An 18,455-nucleotide genomic window follows, 5' to 3' on the forward strand; every position below is an offset into this window, starting at 1 on the left:
GTACTTTGCCTACAATCACATTCAGCTTACAGGAAAGAAAGAGAAAAGGAAGGGGCAGGACAAAGTAAAGTGTTAATAGCAGAAGTAAGAGAAAAGAAAAGAAACATAGCACCAGAAAAATTTACCATCATAATGTCAAATGCATTAACACAAGCCAGAATCAAATATATAAAGAAAAACATCTTTAGGCTTATTGAATAATTTATGTTCCATCCACAGTGGAACTAAACCGTGTTATCTAAAACCTTTTTCCATAACACTTATAATCAAGACCACTTCTTGGTCTGCCAATGAAGAGAAGTTTCCTTCTTTCATTTTAAGAATACTTCTGATATGAGGTGGTGCTAAAATCAGTATCAAGGCAAGAGATGGAATTCCACCTAAATGCTTCCTTGGAAAACTGCTGTTAGAGAAGTGACTCTGCTCTGTGACCTTAAAGATACATCAGGATACATAAGTGAGCAGAGAAGAGTTGTTAAAGACATTGGCTGTCAAGAAACTAGAGAAACTTTAATCCTTTAAATAACATTACAGATGATAACGAGTCACCCACCCACAAAATGCAGAATGATATAACCGTTCACGTTATCAAACAAGTTGGATTTTTTTTCATACGTTATTAAAAACAAAAAGGACTCGGAACTCTCATTAGGACACTCATTATTATCAATGTATAGCTTTTAAATAAACAAATGTCACAATTCTTAACTAATGAGATACAAATAAAACGCACAGAGTGCTTAATAAAATGTTTTGCAAATGTATATTAGGTTATATAATTTATTGTTCTTTAAATGTATTATTTGACATATTTATAACATCTCACACTTGCTTCTTATTGTAATGATGTAAAATTTGGCTACTAGAAGCCAATTAGGCCTATAGAAAGCTATTATAGTTATTGGTTAAAATATGCTGCAGCTGTATTCCAGTAATTCTAATTTATACAAATATTTTTAGGCAATCTAAATCAATTTCATTGATTTAATAATCCAAAACAAAAATATCTGGGGCAACAAAAATCTAATACAGCAGACATACAATTATGTGTAACATTTTATCAAAACAAAAAACCCAAATGTATATTTAATTATCAAAACAGGTTGAATTAAAATTATATATAAGAGTATTTGAGCACGAGAATTAAGGGTTACTACATTTAAGTGTCTAAGATACAGAAATTAGCATCAGACTAGGCTCCAAATTTATGCCCCAAATCTACCCCCAAACCCAATTAACTAATGACAGCAATTTTAAAATTTAGGGTTATTTTAACATCCTAAAATCTAAAGTAGAGACTCTCTAACTCTAGCGTGTTAAGAAGCACCCACGTTATTTGTAGGACATACAGACCCTTTGGTGCCACCTTCAGAATTACAATTCAGGAGGTGTCAGGAGGTCTTGGGGGAGATATGACCAATAAACCTGCAGCTTTAGAACCCTCGGATAATGACTCTGATATGAACCTAAAGTCTGTAAAATGGAGCTAGAAAAAAAAATAAACTGACCCGAAATGGCAGTTCCCCAGCCCCATAGCAAACCTTAGAAATCATATATAAGATACTTTTTTTTTTTATGAAGTAATAGCAACGATTTCCTAGGGGGTGAGTGGGGCAGAAGACTGACTGAAAAGGACAGGAGGAAACTTTCTGGGATGATGACAATGTTCTATATCTTGATTTACAGTTATACAGATGAAACTAGTGGATGGCAAACCACACAGCCAGTCTCCAACCTACACTCCCTCACCTGCCACCAGCACAGATGCTTCCTATGTGCCTCCCACAGCCTTGCTTACAGCAGATGCTGACGTAGTTACAATCAGTCAGACAAAATCAGGATGCTACTGCAGGACTCTGGGAAAGTATTCACTTTCCTGATGAAAGGAATTAACATCACTGAAGCTGTCCTTACTCCTTGGATTCACCTTACTGCTTTGAACTCAGAAATGATGCCCACTAGAGTGGCAATTTATAAAGCAATCATGAGACAAAGAGAAAGAGTTACTGAGACATTGTTGAGCAACTGTACCAAAACCAGCAGCAGCTTTCTTGTAAAGTGAGAAAAATAAATCCTGGGTTTTTTTTAAACCACCATTAAATAGCAGTTTGTTTCTGTAGCCAAACCCAATCTGCTTAATGTATTAAATTCCCTTTCCAAATTTCTTTTTAAAAAAAGAAAGAAAACTTAAAAGCAGAGAATCCTTAGATTAAAAAGTCTCAAATGCAAGAGTACTATACTTTCAGAAGCCTGTAAAAATGGCAATCAAAACCATAAAGACAAATCCCACAGAGCAAAAAACAAACTAGACAAGGTCCAACCATCAGACGAGGTTATGTTTAATGAAGAGAAAATTATTAAAAATAAGCTACCTGCATCAGAATTCATATACAAGTTCTAGAGACATTCCCAACCCAACACTTTAATAATTTCTATCCTTCAAGTTTGATAAGTACACTTTCAGTAAAACATACTGTAACTCTGACAAAGCAACAAGGTTAATGCAGTAAGTTTGTACACACATGCGAGTAAATCTGGTGAAATCACATTTTGCAAAATGTTACAATTGGGATAAACTGGTTAAAGCGTACATGGGCTGTCTTAGTACAATTTCTTATGTGTATATGAATCTATGATTATTTCAATAAAAATTTAAACTAAAAAAGAAAAAAGAAAGAAAATGTGACACCTTGGAAACACCATGGGGTCAGCAGTTGATAACAGAACCTGTTCCTGCTGCAGCCTGAACCTGCATAGAGACGAGGGTGAGGGGTGGCCCCAGGTGCCAAGGACTGCTGTGTGAACGGTGGCAGCGATAGGAGTGGGGCAGAAAGGAAGGGGCTGTTGAGCCCGGACACTCACTGAGCAATGGCAAGCAGCACCAATGCCCCTGGGGAAATAACCGTCTCCCACACTTGGCCAAGAGAGAAAAAAAGGCTAACGCTCCCAGCTGCCCCCAGACTATCTGCAGGCTGGCCTCCCCTGTCACCAAGATAGGGGATAAAGAGAATGCCTGGCAGCTGTCACTGGAACAACCGGCATGGGCACCTTAAACACATTAGTCTACGGTCTCGTGTAGTGGGAAACAGCCCATGTCCCTGCAGGAAGAAAAATACCCTGGAATGAAATGTAAGCACAGTTCACAGGAGGGGAGAGGAGCTAAGCGCCCTTGTGGGTGTACTATTGTTGTGGCTCATGCAGATGAATGTTTTACTGGTATTAATGGCTTAACTGATTGTAGTGACATGCTTGTAAGTGTCAGGGCGCATCCCCTGCCATGCAGATTGAGGCGAGAGTGAGACACGCGCCCACCAGCCTACCTGCTAGGCTTTCGGTTCCTTCCCACGTTAGGTAATAGAAACAGCAGAACCCCAGAAGGGAAAAGTTGAGGTAGAGACTTAATGGCCGCTAAGGTAGTCAGAGGTGTTAACCCAGTACAACATCGCCACCTGCCTGATCCAGCGACCAAGTACACTGCCTGTTTTAGATGGCAGCTACCAACCTGCTACCAAGTCCTTATAGTTGAGCAACTGGCCCATGGAGGCCTTGTGAATTTCCAGACTCACAATGGGATGGGTCGATCCAAATCTGGTGATGAGCATGATGGGAAAGGCGCAACAGGGCTTGCTAGCCACATGGGAATGGTATATTTGAGAACATGTTCCAGACTGGCCCAAGCAGCACCCTGTTTTTACAGCTACTTTACCACCTACTGTACTGCCTGAAGCAATGCCCCTGGCTCAACAGGCCCCTGATTCACAGAGCTTCCTTTAAATGCCTGACTCAGTGACAGTTTGGATAAGATGAAAGGTGATGGTGTCCACTGGTCCAGGCTAGCCGCACAGCACCAACGAAAACCCTGGAGGGACAAATGTAAGGACCAATCAGCACAGCAGGATACTGGAAAGCTGTTCCCTGCTTTAACTGAGGGGTCACTCTAACTGTGGGCCAATCACACCCATTCATTAATGTATTATCTATGAATGTTCTTATGCCACAAGGACAGAGGTCATATAGAGAACATAAAGAACGCAGAGTATAAAATATTTACTGCCTGGCCTTTTAAAGAAACAGTTTGCTGATTCCTGCTTTAGACAATACTCCAAAGGACTGCAAATGTTATATTTATACTGAAACTTGGGCAGAAGCCAACGGTCTGGCCAATGCTCTGGTTTACCATGAGGCAGACTACATACTGGCAGATTACAGATGCCCCTCGTTCAGGGCCATGAGCTGTGCAAGCAAATAATAGCTGGTAACTGAAGAATCCGGGTCACTAAGGCCCAAGGTAGGCTTCCACCCACTGATGAGAGTGACTGGAAGCAAGCTGCCCTGCGCTGCACAGTGACTTCCATCTAAACCCATCAATGATAATCTTTGTCCCAGGGATTATCCACTGTTTCGTGTCACTCAGAGTATATACAGTGTCGTAACTGAAAAGCATAAATATACTACAGGTGCTGGGGTTAGCTGTTCATCTCTTAGGACAATATCACTGACAGGGCTGCTCAGATATTTGCCCTTTTTTCCCCCTTATTTGTTCTATCAAATGCTGAGAAAGTGTTATTAAACTGTTTTAGGTGCATATACATTTTAATCTCCCTGACGTTTGACTCCTGAACATTATGAAATATCTCTGATAACAGGCTTTGTCTTAACTTTTATCTCACTTGACACTAATACAGCCAAATTTTCAACGTTCTTATGTTTATTATTTGCGTAACAAATCTTTTCAGATACTTTCACTATCCTCATATGAATATCTCTATATCCAGAGTGAATCGTTAACAGGTAATTTGTTCCTTCAGTCTGGAGTTCTTCAGATTAGAATACACTAATATTTAAGACAATTATTTATATGGTTGACTTTCAGTGTACCATTTAATTTTATTTTCTGTTTCTCTCTGCTGTTTCGTGTGCCTCTTGTTTTTCTTTTCTGCCTTTACTTTTAAATTAATTGAACATTTTGTAGAGTTCCATTTTAAATGAAGTCTTGTCTTTTTTGGTATAGCACACTGAACCTTAAAATAGCTCCATATACCTGCTGTCACCCAAGCACCAATGGTCCATTATGCTATAGTTATTAAATGCATTACATGTACACAAATATAACCCCCAGAAAATGTTAAAATTCCTTATATAGAAATGTTATAATTTTAATATTTTTGAATATTTAAACAAATGTCTTTAAACAAATTTGGAAAGTTTTCCAACTTTATTTCTTCATACTTCTTTTTTTTCTGACTCATTCTCTCTATATCTTCTCCTTCTACACAGATGGGGAACAACTTTACTCCAGGATGTATCACACACAGGGTCTCAACCGTACCTGATTTGTATGATTTTGATGAAGAGATTGGAACTTTGGGGCTGATGACATTTTAAACAGACATTTTAGAGTTAGAGTTCATGTTGTAACGTGTTGAGACCTTCAGGGATATCTGAATGGGGTTAATGTATTTTGCACATGAAGGGATCCTGAATTTGAGGGGTGGACTGCAGTGAAGTAAACAGTGGCTCAAAAAAACACACATCAAGTTCCTAATCCCTAGGACCTACATATGGTACATTATACGCCAAAGGAGTAACTATTACCTTATATAACAAAATATGTGATTAATTTCTACATCTGGAGAGGTTATCCTGGATTGTCAGTGTTGACACTAAATGGAATCACATGTGCCCTTATAAGATCCATGGAAGACGAGAAGACATAGACAAAGGGGAAATGAGACCACAGAGGCAGATACTGGAGTGATGTGTCCATAAGGCAAGAAATGCTGAGAGTCACCAGAAGTTGGAAAGCGCAACGAATAGGTTCTTTGTTAGAACTCTGAAGCAAGGGTAGCCTTGCCAACACCTTGATTTCGGACTTTTGGCCTCCAGAACTGTGAGAAAATAAATTTGTTATTTTAAGCCCCCGAGTTCACGGTAATTTGTTACAACAACCACCAGAAAGAAATGTGCAGTAAATTTGTACATCATCCAGAACAATGTGAATTTTATGTTGTGGACGGCCTGGAACCAAGGTTGCCGAGTGGCAGAGTAAGCGCCTGTTAGGATTTTAAGAAACTGCCAAACTATTTTCCAGAGCAGCTGCACCATTTTACATCCCCAACAGCAACGTATGGAAGATCCAGTTCCTCCACTCACTGACTTTTGGAGAGTTCCTTAAAATGTGCTGTAAATACCAGACAACTTGTATCTAACCGAAAGGGTTTCTCCTATGTTGTCTTCTCAAGGCTTCAGAACAGTGGATTTTATACTTGAAACTATGATCCAATTTGAGTTAATTTTTGTATATGGGATGAGATATGGATTGATTTTTTTTATATAAATGCCCAGTTGGTCCATTACCATTGTTGAAAAGAATAACTTTCCTCTATTTTGCACCTTTGTCAAAAATCAACTGTACATACAGATGGGAGTGTTCCTGAAAGTCACTGTAGCTTTAATAGTCTTAATATCAGGTAGTGATAGCCATCCAACTTTTTCTTTTTCAATATTATTTGCCCAATATAAATCCTATGTACTTCCATATGAATTTGAGAATTAGCTTGTCAATTTCTACCCCCAAATTTTCAAAGTCCTGCCGGGATTTCAATGGAGATTGTATTGATTATACAGATCAATTTGAAGAGAAATGATATGCTAACAGTATTAAGTACTCCAGCCCAAGAATACGGTTTAATACTCCATTTAGTTACATCTTTACTCCCAGCAAGGTTTTATAGTTTTCAGAGTACAGTCTTATACACTGGTTACTATTTTTAAATTTTAATTAATTTTTTAAAAATTATCAATTACCAACTGTTTGTTGCTAGTACGTCATACCCTGAAGGCCTGTTAAAATCACTTATCAGTTCGAACTTTTTGGGTAGAATCCCATTAGATGTTCTACATGGATAATCATGTCATCTTTAAATGAACAGTTCTACTTCTTCCTCACTGGTACGATGGTGCTTCTTCCCCTGGTCTCAGACTTCTCTGCAGATCTGAGGGGTTCACTCTCTGTGGCTTTCACCTCTGTCCTGAGAACACTATGATCTTCATCTCTCTGGACTCTTAGAAATATCTCACCACAGAGGGAGCATACTAGGCTCCAATTGGGCTCCCCCTTCCTGTACCATGGGCTGTTTTTTCGTGAATTGACCATCGAATGCTATCAATAACGTTTTTCCCCTTCAGAATTAAACATACTGATCATACCATTTTGCAGGACTACTCTGATAAAGTAAAAGTAATACTTATCTGATGTGCAGATGTTTCAAAATTGTTTACAATTTATCAAAATTGGCATGTTAAGTACAAAAACTACTTGTGTCTGCTTGAGTAAGACATCACAGAAGTATACTTTAAAAAAATATTGTAAGGTTTTACTACATATGACTTTACAGATGAAAATGAGGAATATTTTCCTAACTGCATATGTACTTTATGAGGAAAATTACTGTCAGATGCAGAGGATATTCCAAGTCATAGATCACAAAACAACTTAATTCAACATAATTAGATCCACATACTTGATTTTTTTCTTTGCCTGATTAAAGCACCCTCAGAGTTCCTGGAAGATTCCAGAATGACATGACTTTAAAATACTCAAAGACAGACAGATCACATGCCATGTAGATTTTATCATCAGTGTTAAATTTTATACATCACTTCAAGATCACTTTCAGTAGAAGCTTATAAAAATTAATTTTACGGTCACTGAGTTTCCTTAGATCTTGATGTTTGATGTTTAGAAATTTCCAGTCTCCTAAATTACAGGGTGTGACATAGAACAAACTCATTTTAATAATGTCTATTTGATTTTCCTACCTGTTAAATAGGAATGGCATTGGCAGTAGCAAACATTTGCACCCACAAACATTTGTCTATGTGCAGGGCACTGTTCTACAGATTAGAGACACCAAGAAGCTTAATCAAGATCTCTATTTCTAGGCTGGATATAAAGGAAAATTCAATGACAAATAATGCTAATACAAAAGAGGTATCAAAAACCTGGGATATTTTGAGTATCAGAATAATTATTGGATGAATATAACCCACTTAATAAAATAGAAATTTATTACATCGAATGATATATGTAAATAAAAGAAGTAATACACAGTTTGATAAGGAATGGGATATTTACATAGTTTTAAATGACTTCTCTTAACTCACTATCCACCCAGGGCACAGCATAGTGGCAGCAGTCTAAAATATCCTTCTCCCAGTCTTCTCCTGAAAGAAGTAATCTGCATGCTTTAAAAGCTGCTGCCTAAGAGTTCAGCTTCCAATCAGCCTGCATCTAGTTGCTGACTGAGATTCACACCACTTTAACAAAATAAAGGATAAAAATCATACGATTATCTCAATACATGCAGAAAAGCTTTTGAGAAAATTCAACATCCATTAATGATAAAAACTCAATAAAGTGGGTATAGAGAATGGACCCGAACATAATAAAGGCCATATATGACAACCCCACATCTAACATCATACTCAATGGTAAAAAGCTGAAAGCTTTGGCTAAGATCAGGAGCAAGACAAGGGTGCCCACTCTTGCCTTTTTTATTAAACATAGTACCAGAAGTATTAGCCAGATGACTTAGGCAAGAAAAAAAAAACAATAAATGATTAAAAGGCATTCAAATTGGAATGGAAGAAAAAAACTGTTTCTGTTAGAAGATGACATGACCTTATATATAGAAAACACTCAACAAGCCACTAAAAAAAATCTTACCACCAATATACCAATTCAGTAAAGCTGCAGGAAACAAAATCAAACATACAAAAATCGGTTGTGTTTCTATACACTAATAACAAACTATCAGAAAGAGAAATTAAGAAAAAAAATTCCACTTATAATTGCATCAAAAATAATAAAATATGTCAAAAAAGTTAACCAAACAGGTGAAAGATCTATGCACTGAAAACCATAAGACATTGACGAAACTGAAGACATAAATGAATGAAAAAATGTTCCATGCTAATGAATTAGATGAATTAATACTACCCAAAGCAATATGCAGATTCAAGGCAACTGCTATCAAAATTCAAATAGCATTTTTCACAAAACTAGAACAGATAATCCTAAAATTTGTAGCAAGCACAAAAGACCCCAAATAACCAAAGCAATCAAACAATCATGACAAAGAAAAACAAAGTCGGAGGCATCATACGTCCTGATATCAAACCATATTACCAAGCTAAGATAATGAAAACAGTATGGTATTAGGGTTAAAACAGATACTAGCAATAGCACAAAATAAGAAAGTAAAAAAAATAAATGAAAAGTACTATTAACGAAGAAAAGATTACAATTATCACTTCTACAGTTACACATTGTTTCAGAGTTCCAAGCTAATGTAATAAGAAAAATAAAATTTAAAACAGTCAGAAGTTATCAGAATTGTCAGAAAGTATGTTCTACTAACAAAATCTAAGAAAATTTTACTGAAAAACTAATGGATCTTACAACAGAGTCTAGCAAAGCAGGAAGATACAAATTTGATGCAAAACAACAAATAGTTCATCATACCTCAGCAACAACTAATTTAAAAATGTAATAAATTCCTAGATGCAAAAATTCTATATTTAATGATGTGAATTCTAACTGCATAAAAATGTAATTTGAATACAATCCAAACAAAAAAACTCCAACATAAACTTTACATAATTCAACAGAGTTACTCCAAAATGTATTTCAAAGAGAAAATGCCCAATAGCTGGGTAAGCTTTTGAAAATGAAAAATAAATCTGACTATACAACTAAAATACATAAAACAGCGTAATACTGGTGAAAGGTAGTGTTTGACTTTTACTTTCTATTAGAGAAATTTCTGAATATACACAAAGTATAGAGATTGCTATAATGCACCACCAATATCAACATCACCGAGCTTGGATAATCATTAACACTTTGCATATTATGCTTGACCTAATCATTAACACTTTGCATATTATGCTTGACCTATCTCTTTGTTTTGCTTTGCCAGAATATTCAAAAGCAAACTAGAGATATCATATTGTTTCACCCATAACTACTTCGGGATGACTTCGGGATATACGCCAGTAGATTAGGACTTAAAAAAAATTTTTAAACAAAACAAAACAAAACAAAAGCAAACTACAACACAGTTACAGACGCAGCAAAATGAACTGATTAGTTTCACATAATTCCCAGCTCAAGGTCGATTTTCTCCAACTGTCTCAGAAGTGACTCTTTATACCTTGTTTAAATCAGGCTACAAACAAAGGTCATACATTGCATTTAGCTGGTGTGCCTCTTAAGACAATTGTCATCAACATAACCATATCCCTATCTGTGATTTATTTGTTGTTTCAACTGACCAACACTCCCTGCTAGATCATTTTAAAGCAAATTCCACATATCTGTAAATACTTTTATATGCATCACAAAAAAATAAGGACATTCAATTTCTTAATAGTATTTACTAAGCCAAATCTTCAAATCTCACCATTTGTATGAAAAATAGATTTTTATACTTGATTTCTATGAAACAGGATTCAAACAAGGTCCACACCTTCTAGCTAGATATTATTCTCTAAAATTACTTTTACTCCTGCTACACACCCTGGTTTCTGTAACGAAGAATTTCCCACATTTTAGATTCAGCTAGTTGTACTCCCACGGTACTATTTCACTTGTCCCTCTATCTCTGTATTTTGTTTAAAGTGCTAATTATATCTAGAGGCTGAATTAGATTCAGGTTTAATTTAGAGGGCTGGACAGAAATATTTCACAGATAATGTTGTATACATCCTCTTACATAATATTGGGAAGCACATGATACGTGACTGTTCCACATTGATAACGTTAAGACTCATCAGCTAAAACCAAACACAGATGTTCTACTGCCGATGTCCATTGTTCTATTAGGAGTAGCAGCACAGTGATTCTTATAATTCTACCTTTTTTTAAATTGAGGCATAATGGACATACAACATTAGTTCCAAATATGTAAAATAATGATTCAATATTTGTATCTATTATAAAATGATCATCAAAATGAGTCTAAATTCTAACATTTTTTTACACTGGGATTTGTCAATTTAAAAAAAAAATTCCCTCATCAACTACTTAGTTATCTTACTAAACTGATACAGGAAAAGCAGGGTAAATGCTGGATACTTTCCCTTTAATTATCAATTCTCAGAATAATGAGTTAGGGAAAAAGCAACCTACAATAATGCCCAATGATTCCTTTTTAAGTATCATTATAAATCATGGATTTCTATACAGTTAAGAGACTGCTATCATAAAATTTTAATGGGAAGTCATGAAAAACAGCATGTTAGACCACGGGGAAAGAATGGACTAGTCAATAAATGGTGTTGGGTCAATGAGCTCTCTCTCAGAATAAGCTATATACAGTATTGTACCAGTAAATGCATAACCACAGGCTCTCAGAATATTTGGGATTTAACGCTATTTTTAACATTGCAGTATCTACCACGTGATATTAAGAGTATTAAATGCACATAATGCATTTATCAGGGTGCTTAATTCAAGTATTCATTTAATTATATATGGATATGTCTGTGTGTGTATGTGCGTGTGTCTATGTGCTTATGTGCACAGGGATGTGCTGGTAAATGTTAAAAACTGGCTCCCTAAGAAAAAAGTAGCTCTGATTTGAACTGTTTGCTGATTTCCGTTATGTAAACACTCCGACCGTGGATGATTCCACCCTACTATGCAGAGCTGAGACAGACGTGCAGAACTGGTTTTCACTAGTAACTATGAGCTGGCTCCAGCGTACAACTGAGTATTATCCATACAGTCATATACCTTACAGAGCTCGATTACTTTGCAGTCTAGGTGAATATATATGTATTTACACGTATATGTGGGTATGTGTATGTATGCAAGTATATAGAATCAAAATGCCTAGGAAAATGTCCAGAAAGATGGGTATCAAATGGATAACAGGGTTTTCTCTGAGGCAAGAAATGGTATTAGGGTAGAAGGAGAAGGATAAATGGAACTTCTGCCTTATCCAATGCACTGATTTGAGTGTTTCACCAATTGCTTATGTATTTACCAGGTCAAAATAAGGTAAGAACTTTTTCTTAATTATCCGACCCACTCTAAAAGAACAACATGATCTCAGTAACATTAATGTTAAGTTCCAATATGATTATTTATAACCAGCTGGATTAGATGTCATATTACACAAAGAAAACACTTTCTGAAAAATATACAACTTACTTTGGCTTCTGTTTCTCCCCTGTGAAGAGTATACAGATGATGGACAGCACTTTGTGATGAGGACCAAGGATGAGTCAAAATTTGGAAGACATGAAAATCATGGCCCAGGGTATCTGTTGTGACTAGAAGCATTCCTGAAGGACACATCATAAAGGGGTAAAAATAAAAACCGTTACGTACATAGATGAAATATTTTCACAAAGCACTCATCATGCTTTAAAATATTACCAAAGGGAAAAAATTACCAAATATATAAGAAACTTCACAGTTAAAAAAATTAAAACACTGGGTGTTTTCCCTGTGTGAATATAAAACCTTAACGCCACATCAGGATACAGGCATAGTGAGCATTCTACAGGTAGAGGTTTTATGATGTTCCACGTACATCTGGGAGAGAAAAGTTTTAAATGCCTGAATTTACAGAGTTCACAAGTATTTTAAAATAGCAAATCTGGTAACAAAGAATGAAAGAAAGGCTTTTCTCCACGGAATTAAAACCCACTTCCATGTTTTCCATTTCTCAAAACCTGAATTGTAAGTTCCAATTTATCTATTACACAACTAGTAATGCCTTAACACATCAGTTTAAAGCTTGTCTCTGCCCTGGCATAATATTTATTGAAATTCTCTATAGTGTCTTTCATAAAGCAAGTTTCTAATTTTGGTGAGATGCCATAGCTAAGAACTCTGAGCCTAACAGGAGATCACAAAAAGTTTCTGTTTTCTTGACAGATTTCATAGTTTGACATTTAGGTCTATCATCCACTCAGGGTTAATTTTTTTGTGTGTAAAGTGTGGGCTATCACACAAAATAACTATTTGAAAATGATGTCCAATTGTTGCAGCAGGATTTCTTGAAGAAACTATTCTTTATCTGTTATTCTATATCCACTGTCAACTTGCCAAAGACCAACTGGCCACATTTGTATCTTTTTCTGGAAGTGCTATTCTATTGCACTGATTTCTGTGTCCATACATTCACTAATACCACACTTTCTTAATTTACTTTAACTTTATAGAAAATTTCTCAGATCAAGTAAAGTGAGTCCTCATTTTCTGATCTTTCTTCAAGATTGTTTTGGCTATCCAATTCCTTTGCCTTTTCAGCTTTTTAATGTCTACAGTGAGGATAATAGACTTCTTAACAATATTGAGTCTCCTGATCTACGAAAACCTCCTTTTTCTTGATGTATGACTTATATGATTTTTTTCTCCTCATTCAGCAGATTATAAATATACTTTCTTAAAGCTACTAGAAATGGTACTCTGTATCAATTATTCATTTTTCCTTGTACTATAGAGATATAATTGATATTTCTTTTACAGTGACAATATATTCTGCTAGTTCTAGGGGGTTTTATGTAGAACAAAAGGGATTTTTTTTATAATCAGGTAGTACATGCACAGACATAGTTCAAGATCTTCCTTTTTTGACTTACTACATTTGCTGAGGTAAACAGGAGTGCTGAGAAGCAATATTCATGGTTCCAAGTTCTAGGATAATGTATTCAATCTTCACATATGACGCTAGTTGTAGACTTTTTGTCAATACCCTCTATCAAGGTAAGGGCGTTCCTTTCTACTCCTAATTTGTTGAGAGTTTTTATAATGAAAAGATGTTGAATTTTGTCTAGTGCTTTATGCACCTATGAGATGATTATGTGGTTTTTCATCCTTAGTCAATTAATATGGTGAATTTTAGTAACGAATAATTATCAAATGTTGAACAAGCCCTGCATTCCTGGGATAAACTTCACTTGGTCAAAATCCTTCACTATACATTGCTAGATTGAATTAGCTAATATTTTGTTGAAGATTTTCAAGACTGTGTTCCTGAAGGATACTGGTTTGTACTTTTCTTTTCTAATAATGTATTTCTTTTGGTATTAGGGTAAATCTGGTCTTATGGAATTTTCTTTATATTCTTCCTTTCTAGAAGAAATGTTCAGTAGAGGGTGGGAAGGGATAGACTGGGGTTTCAAAATTGTAGAATAGATAAACAAGATTACACTGTATAGCACAGGGAAATATACACAAAATGTTATGATAAATCACAGAGAAAAAAATGTGACAATGAGTGTGTATATGTCCATGAATAACTGAAAAATTGTGTTGAACACTGGAATTTGACACAACACTGTAAAATGATTATGAATCAATAAAAAATGTAAAAAAAAAAAAGTTCTGTCTAAATTAAAAAAAAAAAAAAAAGAAATGTTCAGTAGAATTTGCCAGTAAAACTATGCGGGACTCGTGTGTGTGTGTGAAGATTTTTAGATATTTTTAGTCATTTAATTTCTCTCTAATTTAAATTTTGTTAATTTGAAATGTAAAATGTAATTTTCATGCTTCAAGGAATCACATTCTGTAATTCAAAGAAATGGTCCTTATCAATATCTGCAGGGTCTTTAGTAATGTCCACTTTTTCATTCTGGATATGAAGAAGAAAGGACAGATTTTTGTCCTTTCTCTTTTCTCTTGGTCAGTCTGGATAGATATTTTCAAGGAAACCATTTTGGTGTCACTGGTTTTCTCTTTTCCATTTCACTGATCTCTCTGATCTTCCTTCTTTCACTATTGCTGCCTTCTGCTACTATTTCTTTCATCATCCTTACTTTCCCTTTTTTCCTTTCTTTTTCAAGTTTCTTAAGGTGGAAGCTTAGATTACTGGGTCAGGAACTTTCTTCTCTTTTTTTTTTTCCCAGAGCAAGCATATTGTATGAATTTCCCTGTAGGCTTGCTTTACATAAATTCCACAAATTTTAATAGGCTGCAATTTCTTTTACATTCAGTTCTAAATGTTACCTAAAGACTTTCTTTACTCATGAGCTATTTTAAGATATGCTGCTTAGTTTCCAAATGTTTGGGTACTTTCCAGGTATCATTCATATATTGATTTCTAGTTTAATTCTATTATGACAAGAAATTTGTTAAAACTTGTTTTATGTCTCAGAATGATATATCTTGGTAATTGTTCCATGTACACTTGAACACTTTCTGTGTCCTACTGGTGTCAATTAATTCAAGTTCACTGATAGTGTTACTTGGATCTTCAACATCCTTACTTATTGGTTGCCTGATCTCTTGTTCTGTTACTGAGTAGAAGTTAACAGCTACAAGCATAACTTGGATATTTTTTTTCCCAGTTATATGAGCTCCCTAAATTTCAGACCTACTTTTTTAGGTTCATACACATTTAGAATTGTTATGAGTTCTTGATGAATTTCCTCTTTTACCATAATGTCCCATTTTAACCCTGGTATTTCCCTTGTTCTGAAGTCAACTTCTGATATTGGTATCATCACTACAGCTTTGTTTTGATTCGTATATGAATGAAATATACTTTTCTATTCTTTTACTTCCATGTTCACTATGATTATACTATAAGATCACTTTGTTTCAGACAACAATTAGGAGTTTTGTCATTCCAATCTAAAACTTTTAATTGCTGTTTGTTGTTCATTCACATTTAGTGTAACTTATGGTTAGGGGTGAACTTATATAAATCTTTTTTTTTTTCTGATTGTATCCTTGTTTTTTATTTTTGTTCATTTATCTATTCTTGCTTCCTTCCCCCCCCCCCACTTTTTTTTGGATAATTTCACTATTTTAAATATCCAACTTTAGTTATCTATATTGGCTTTTTTTCTGTTTAAATTTTTGTGTGTTTGTTTATATTTGTCCATGATTTCTATTTGTTTTCTGTGGGAAACAGAAGCAAAAGCATATTTTTTCATTCTTACAACTTTTCTTTGTTGAAAGAAAAGATTATGAAAGAATATTAAGCACTTATGGAAAAATAAAGTGGCCATTCATATGCGAAGATGAAGTATATTGCAGTTTGCTATTTATTAGCTAATATAAGGTGCAGCTCTAGTCATTGCATTAGATTTTAAAACAATCATATTTAAAAACATTGCCTCCCACTGTGTGCCTATCTGTGGTCATGAGGTCAATGACATACTTTATATTCATTCCATATTGTTGTTGCTACTCCAACAATAAATTTCTAAGGTTAGACATGTTGTCTTTTGTGGGCAGTGTTTCTTAACTCCTCCTACTTTTTGCTTAGTTATGGTATCTTTATCACAATTATCACCATTCCACTACTATGTTCTGATTCCACATTCCCACAAAAAAATTATTTTCTGCACATGACAAACACTTCAATGGAAATATCATTCAGAAAGAAATAGGATAAACTTATATTTATAGGAAAACATATTACTCATCTACTGAAGATAAACTTCACCTGGTTTCTTTCATAGTCATGTCAATATATTACTCATAATGAGCATTGAAATAAAAGTCCCTATTAACCAAATCAAGAATATCATTGTTTTGCATATGAATGATAATCACAGACGAAAACTTTTCAACATGCTCCTAGGTTTCAAACGGATATTAATATCTCTTTTTTGCAATGCTTCTAATATGCAAAACACATTCAAAGTTTTAGAGAATTAGCCCATTGAAAATTTATCCTTATTATCTTCTGTGTAACCTATCTCAAAAGTTTTCTTTTTCTATTTCTCCATGCAAATGCGGCTTCTATAGTTCAGCCACAAGCTCACATTTTTTGATAAAACTTTAAAATAATTTTTTAAGGTTTTAAAAACTAGAGAAATAGCTAGCGTAGCACCATCCCAATCATGTGCTTGCTTTTAATTTGTAATTTCCTCTTTTGCACACATTCTGCTGGGAGAAATGACAAAACTTTTTTTTTTCTAGAAAACAAGTTAAAAAGCAGATATACATAAAAGGAAAAACTTGTACAGAGTAGACTGTGGCTTGAGAACTATTTATGCAGCATCAGAAGACTAAACCAGACTCTAGCCTGGCCATAAACTAAACCCACGCCCAAAATGAGGTGCCAAGCCACAAAAAGCATTTGCGTCATCTGGGAACACAAGGAAAAGAAGGGCTTCTAATTATAGGGCCTGGAAGCGGAAGCCTAGAGTGATTAGCTGTTTAGGCGCTGCTGTATGTTTATCTGGAAGCTTCCTATCCTTCACTCTCAGCCTTAAGTTTGATAGATGAGCGTTAGCAAAAGAGGATGGTGACTAAAGCTGCTGATGGTACATGGCGTTCTCCAAAATCTGAGGGTGCTGGAGACTGAACATTAAGGCTTTTGCGGCCTCATAAGAACATAAGTCTTTTCAACTGGGCGTCAGCTGGTTAGCCCAAAAGGCAAAATTAAAGAGTAGCAAACCTCCACTGGGCATAGGCTGTAAAATCTTGGAAACATGAGTAGGTATGACTTTTTTGCCATATCCTATTTATAACACCTACCTAACTGTATGGTTCTTTATCACATGCACATATATGAATTCAAAGACAAATTACCAGCTGTTCACACTCTCCTCCAAAAAGAGACATCAACACTAATATGCTGGGGCAAATAGAAATCTTTATGGGAATTCAGATTGGTATCACTCATAAAATAAATATATGTTTTAGTATTAATTCTTGTGAACTTTATACTTCCCCAACAACATTTGTACAGATTATTATTATATAAGTTGTTTTGTAAGTCTGTAATTTGTATATGTCCTAACATCTCTATTTAAATAACTGCTTTCTTCCTTTGACTTTGCATCATGAAATTGTTAGCTATCTGAGGACAACTTTGGCCGTATCCAATGGATAAATATTCTAGCATTCATGTTTTCAACAGTTTATTCACCCAACACACATGGGGGAAAATGATAAATATCTATGTGTATTCTTATCTTTCCAGTTGCCTGAATGTATTTCTTGTCAGATACCAGAATAATTTTTAAATTTTATTAACCTTCATTACTATATAATGTATGTAAAATAAACATACAAATTTAAAGTATAGAGTTTCATACACAGAAAAGAAACTTAACTACTAACTACTATATATAAAATAAACAAGTTTATACTGCATAGCATAGGGAACTATATTCAGTATCTTGTAATAACCCATAATGAAAAAGAATATGAAAATGAATAGATGTGTATAGATAACTAAAACATTGTTGTATACCAGAAATTGACACAACACTGTAAACTGACTGTACTTCAAATTTAAAACTAAAGTGTACAGTTTGATGACTATGACAAGGATATATACCAATGCAACTACTATCATAATCAAGATAGAGAAGACGTAACATTCCCTTGTGTCCAAGTGCAGTCCATTTCTTCCCCATTGCCTGACCCCAGGCAACCACTGAGGTTAATAGCAATTTTGGTAGAAGACAGGAAG

The 18,455-nt window shown here is 35.0% G+C and overlaps 1 protein-coding gene across 18 annotated transcripts in view; it reads right to left on the reverse strand.

Annotated features, from left to right (window-relative positions):
• BCAS3 (BCAS3 microtubule associated cell migration factor) overlaps positions 1-18,455 on the reverse strand; it is a 480,755-nt gene that overhangs the window by 319,065 nt on the left and 143,235 nt on the right. For all 18 annotated transcript variants that reach the window (XM_015247130.3, XM_015247132.3, XM_072940262.1 and 15 more), the window contains exon 14: positions 12,221-12,354. In XM_015247130.3, coding sequence (XP_015102616.2) covers positions 12,221-12,354 — 134 coding nt within the window. The remainder of the gene's footprint in view (positions 1-12,220; positions 12,355-18,455) is intronic.

This window comes from Vicugna pacos, chromosome 16, assembly GCF_048564905.1.
Source record: "Vicugna pacos chromosome 16, VicPac4, whole genome shotgun sequence".
Taxonomy (NCBI): domain Eukaryota; kingdom Metazoa; phylum Chordata; class Mammalia; order Artiodactyla; family Camelidae; genus Vicugna; species Vicugna pacos.